Source organism: Mytilus edulis, chromosome 5 (assembly GCF_963676685.1).
Source record: "Mytilus edulis chromosome 5, xbMytEdul2.2, whole genome shotgun sequence".
Classification (NCBI taxonomy): Eukaryota; Metazoa; Mollusca; class Bivalvia; order Mytilida; family Mytilidae; genus Mytilus; species Mytilus edulis.
Genome location: NC_092348.1, coordinates 36,560,106 through 36,566,165, shown reverse-complemented (window position 1 = coordinate 36,566,165; position 6,060 = coordinate 36,560,106). Strand labels below are relative to the sequence as shown.

The following is a 6,060-nucleotide window of genomic DNA, read 5'->3' as shown; positions in this document are numbered from 1 at the left end:
TATTCTTTTTTCTCAGCTTACAGTTGTTTGTACTTTTACAATACGATAAAGCTCTGAACACAAAATCATCTGAGGACCTGTCTATTTTAGCTTTGTCTAAATAATCACTTAAAATCCTAACAGGACAGTGTGCTTGATCAAGTTTAGCTATCAAAACGTTTTTTCCTTTTCTATAACAATCGGTTTTGCTACTTTCAATATAGATATCAATATGATCGTTTCCGAATGTAATGTTCTTAGCTCTAATCTGACATAATTCGCTGTACCTTAAAAATCCTGAATAAGCCAGAAAACACATAGCTAATAATCTAAGATTTTTTAACGAACTATTTGTACCGCCAAATTTCTTAAAAAGACTGAGCATGATGTTTGCATTCATCGGTTCTTTTTTCTGAATAGGCCTATTAAGCTTTCTTTTAGATGCCTCCACAATACATTTAACTATATCCGAGGCGCATGGATCTTCAAACCCAGCTAAACTGTGAGCCCACTTTATAGCGTAACATGCAGCTTCTATAGTACTGTAGTGTTTAGCACTTTGTATTAGATATTGAAGATATAAACTGACATAAATTTCGTTGGCAGGAAGGACAGACTACTTTTAAGACCACACTACAAAACGCTTAAAACTGTATGCATATTTAACAGTTGTATTTCTGGCTTTAGAGTCAATAACTGAATTCTTCATTTTTCTGAACAAAATCTAAAGTTCTGTGTGCTTTACTTGTGTGTCATTTTTCCAAAATCCCGTTGAAAATATTTTCTGTAAAATAATTATAAATTAAATAAATATTTACCTTGAAATATGCATAACTGCTCAGCATACATCAAACAGAAAAAAACAGGTCCAGTGACCATAACTATACCCAGTGGTATCTACAGACCCTGTGGCCCAAAAAATATCGTCCAGTGACACAATATATACATCAATCAGCTTCTGTAAGCCCACATCTCTGAATAGAGAACCTCCAGTAAGTAAAATCTGCAAAAAATAATAAAAAGTTATCACAAATATCAATCAGTAGCTTTCAAACGAACAGCTAAAATTCTACCTTTGAATTTTCCGTTTGCAAAGATAGAATTTAAATTGTTTCCAGAAACTAAAATTCTGTCTACCTCGTTAAATTCGAGCACGTCTAACACGTACGATCTGTATTCTGTATTTTCATCAAAAATTAATGGCCAGTAAGGAGACGACGGCCAACTCTTAACTATCAGTGTTCCCTCTGCTTTGCATCTAACCAAGTGGTTTATGCACTTACAAACTAAAGACACAGGTGGTACTAATAGATTGTTTTCTTGTGCCCAGTGGCACGAGAAAGCGTCTACTGCTGAGGAACCATGCAGGGTTCCAGTACAACGAACTAAATTTATCTACTTTGTTATTGTCCATATTGGCAAACCTGTCGAAGGTATGAGGACCCCAGAGGTCGTCTAAAAACTGAAAGTACTCTGAAGAAATACCCCAGTCATCAATATCTATAATCCGACTTAATAAATCAGCCTGCTCGTTCTCTTTTCTGGGTAACCAGATAATGTGTAATGTAATGTTTTCAAGTAAACAACACCTATAAATTTCTAATGACAACTGTTGTAACTCTTGTACTTTGCTACCTTTATTTATAATGCTAACAGCATTCTTGTTATCTGTGTGAAAAGTCACGATACTGTTTTGTAAGAGTTTTGAAAAGGCACTGACACATAACTGAATTGCTTTTACTTCTCGCCAAGTAGAACTCCTACCTCGCTCAGTTTCTAGAGGCAAATTATCTCTCCAGAAAATAAGCTCATTGATGCGGGATCCGGGTGCGGGAATTTCTCGCTACATTGAAGACCTGTTGGTGACCCTCTGCTGTTGTTTTTTATTTGGGCGGGTTGTTGTCTCTTTGACACATTCCCCATTTCCATTCTCAATTTTATCATTGATACAATCAGGATACTTGCCGATGTTTACATATTGATCCCAATAGTCTCTTATATTAATAACTGAAAAAATGTTTCTTGTCATGATCTGGGTAACATTACCTACTGCTGGTGTTAAAGCAATTAACTTACCACAGATTTTGGCCAACTGTCGTACCTTTACCCTGTAACTAGAATTTAGTATAAAAGCTACCAAATTCAATATATCATCTATTTTTCTTTGAGGAATTTGCAATTTGCAAGAAATTAAATTTCAAGAAAAACCTAACCACCCAACGTGCTGTGAAGGTAACCATACACACTTGTCTTTGTTTGGCACAAAACCAGAAGCAATCAAGTCTGCTTTGATTCTTCGAGCGTGTTTTACACATAGTTCATAACTAACTTCGACTCCAAAACCATCATCTAAATAAACAGCTACCTTTATGCTAGATTTACGCCAGTGCTTTACCAATTGTCTCACAGTTTTAGTAAATATATACCCGCTGGAACTTAAACCAAATGGCAACACAGTAAAAGCATAAAATTCTCCTTTCCACGAAAACCCTAAATACTTTTGATGTTGTTCAAAAACGTTTGAATGGTGATATCCCGCCTTCAAATCAAAGACATATCCGTAACAATTCAAAGTAACATATTGTGATAAAGTTTTCCAATCTTCGAATTTAACTTTGTTTACAATCACTTGTTTATTTACATGTCTTAAATCTAAAATCAATCTGTGTTTACCTTTACCGTTAACTGAAACAGTTAAAGGGTTAACAACGTGTGGCATAATTGATACACGTTTTACTAAACCGCCCAATACAAGCTCTTTAACTGCACTTGAAACAAAATCTGAATGCTCTAACGCAGATTTATTATTTTTAGAATACATATTTTCAGGCTCTTTTAACAAAGGTATTTTGTAACCATTTTCAATAATATCAACAATAAAACTAGAAGCGTTAATACTTTTCCAAAAGTTTACAGAATTTTTAAGCCTGTCTTTAACAAAAATATCTGAACAACCCTTTTCATATTCAAAATAAGATTCATAAACATCTTGTACCTGTAAAGTGTCCGTATGAGCGCTGAAATCCTTATGAAGTTCCTCTGGTAGCTCCAAATCCAGTCTTGGTGTCTTTTTTGCAGTCGGATGCCCAATGTCCAAATAATCCACACCTGAAACACATATCTCCTTCCCTGGACCTTTTGACCTGGTTTCCGTAACCAGGTCTGCTCCCACGAAAGGGCGGCATGCTGACAGAAACTGGAATTGCATTATGAGCTGTTTGCGATGTAGAACCGGAAGCTTCAGCTGGTCTTTTTCGTACGTTCTGCTTCTTGTCTGCAGATTTTACGGACTTTAACTTTTTCACCGCCCGGGTATCAGCTGCCCTTATCTTCTTTTCGTCCTCGGAGTCACTGGCTAAATCATCGGACAAATATTCTTGTACGGTCTTCCACCCTCCCTCCGACTTATCAGCAATTCTTATGAGCTTGTTTCTTTTCTTTAGCGTGTTAAGAGCCTCATTCAGAATAGTTACCGCTTTATCCGACTTGTTTCTCCCTAGGTAATCCAACGCCCTCTGTACCAAATCCTGTAAATCTACGTTCAGCTCGTACTGGACCTGATGACCCTTGAATTTGAACGAATTTTCAGCCTTTTTAACCTTTTTCTCTAAAGTATGCGTGGTATCTGTGAAAGATGTTTCAATACCCGACAGTCTAGTATCCATATATGTTTTGAGAAGCGAAAATAAGTCTGCATTAGACATTTCATGCGGATTTCTAGTAGACGTACCTTGTTCACTCGCTAAATCTAAGGTTTCCTCCTCCATATCAGACATTGTCAACGTACGTCTACGGCAATACAGGTTTAACTAACAAAAACTACGTGTGTACATGCGAATGGTCAACGCCCTTATCGATAATTTCAAATCGAGTCCACCGTATTTAAATACACTCGGGTTCATAAAACCTGTTACAATTCTATTGTTATATTAATAGAATTATCATACGATAAAATTCTTCCGCCACGTACATAAATATATTTATTCTTATGATTATGTATTAAAAATAGATATTTCCTAATTGATGCTTATAACATGTTCTCGTCTTTTGTAAGCTTATAACTTGCTGCTGGAGATGTAAAAGGCATTCATCATCATTATCATCATGCTAGCATCTGGTTATTTGTTCAATTTCTTTGTAGATGACCATTCTGATACAGAAAACTCCAGATATATCCTCTCCCATTCAAAGTGCACAAGATCCAGAAATAAGAGAAACACCAGAGCCGAGTACTAGTAAAAATGCCACTCTAAAATGTCAGTTAGTAGTCAAAAGGGGCTTGATCCAGCTCTATTTCTTATTGAAAACCAACATAGTACAGATGAACAAAAATTGGCGATGCTAAAAGATGCTGACGAAATATCTAATGTTTATCCTAAAAAAAGAGAGGAGACGATATTTGCCATCTTGGGAATCCCAGTTTCCATGGTTAAGATATTCCTGTACGGAAGATGCTGCATATTGCAAGGATTGTCTTGTTTTTCGGGATGAAGGTGGACGTTTTAGCAGTAAAGGTTTCACGGACTGGAAAAATGCAGTGGGTAATAAAAGATCAATTTTAAAATCACATGACGACTCCGTTGATCATAGGAATGCAGTTGAGAAGGCTAAATTTTTTATCTCTGTTTGCGAAGGCAAGAAACCTAGTTTATGTTCATCATTAAGCAAAGCATATGAAGACAAGGCCAAGAAAAATCATGATATACTTCTTTCCATAATTGATGTGATAATCGTGTTAGGACAGAGGAACATCGCTTTAAGGGGAAATTGGGATAAAATAGCTCACCAGGAAGACGGAAACTTTCATTTTTTCATCAATTGGAAATCTAACTTTGATACGGTTTTAAAAGATCATCTCGAAACAGCACACAAATCTATGACGTACCTATCACCACAGATTCAGAACGAATTGATACAATGCTGTGAACTTGAAATAAAAGAACGAATTGTGCAAAAAATGTAAAGCATCAGGCTTTTATTCCATAATGGCCGATGAAACTACGGATGTTTCCGTGACAGAGCAACTATCGCTTTGTATCAGATATGTTGATAATGACACGTATGAGGTACAAGCGGATTTTTTTAGGATTTGTTGAACCTAAGGAAGTTGACGCTGAACATATTGCTAATGCAATTGTTAATAACCTAGACAAATGGGGACTACCATTGCAGAACCTGCGTGGACAAGGGTACGATGGAGCCTCTGTCATGAGTGGACATGTATCAGGTGTACAACAGCGCATACGTGTCCAATACAATGTCCAGATGCACCTTTCGTGCACTGTAAGTCGCACAACCTTAACCTTGTGGTGACGCAAAGTTGCAAGGATGTGCGCCAGATACGGAATTTGATGTCATCAGTTGGCCAAATGACATGGTTCTTGTGTGCATCCCATAAATGGTCGTAGTTATTAACCACAATATAAGAATGAACGAAAATAAATATGCGTGTAACGTTTTGTATTGATTGAGTTGAAATTATCTAAATGTAAATATTTTCGAATTAATTTCATGTGTTGAGATTTCTTCATAATATCTATTGAACACTGTTACTGATATTGAACTGAAAATATTGGTTTTATTTACCGTTTTTATTTTGATAACAATTATAATGCAAATTATGTGTGAGCAGAGTGTGTTTATTATTTTGTAAAGTCGTTGTATATTTCTCGGTTTGAGATCGATTTGTTTACCTTGGAGCAATTTATCCACAGGTGTGAATTCAAGCATACACAGGTATATATGAATGTTGTTATTTGGAAAGGATAAATAAAAAGAGTACGCCGTATTTAATATACTAAAACTTAATACACTATGAGAATAAAGATACAACGATTAAATTAAGTAAATTAATTGAAAATAAAATTCAGATTCGTTATTCCGAAAGTGTATAAAATCAAATTGACACAATTTTTGATTACTTTCTTTGCGGCAATTAAAGTAAAGATTCAAATATGAAGTAAAAAATAGTACTTTAATTAAAAATAAATGTTATATTTCCCAATTTGATAGGGAGATACCATTATACATCTATTTAATATACTTTACCGGAATTCCTTAACTTGTGTTTAAATCTGGCGA

At 35.5% G+C, this 6,060-nt stretch overlaps 1 protein-coding gene across 1 annotated transcript; it reads right to left on the bottom strand.

Annotated features, from left to right (window-relative positions):
- Positions 1-824: 824 nt before the first annotated feature.
- On the bottom strand, positions 825-3,962 carry LOC139523574 (uncharacterized). The gene is made up of 2 exons (XM_071317695.1): positions 2,975-3,962; positions 825-982 (listed from the first exon to the last, which is right to left on the bottom strand). The coding sequence occupies exon 1, from the start codon at positions 3,753-3,755 to the stop codon at positions 3,006-3,008; it is 750 nt and encodes a 249-aa protein (XP_071173796.1). The 5' UTR covers positions 3,756-3,962; the 3' UTR covers positions 825-982; positions 2,975-3,005.
- Between the last annotated feature and the right edge of the window lie 2,098 nt (positions 3,963-6,060).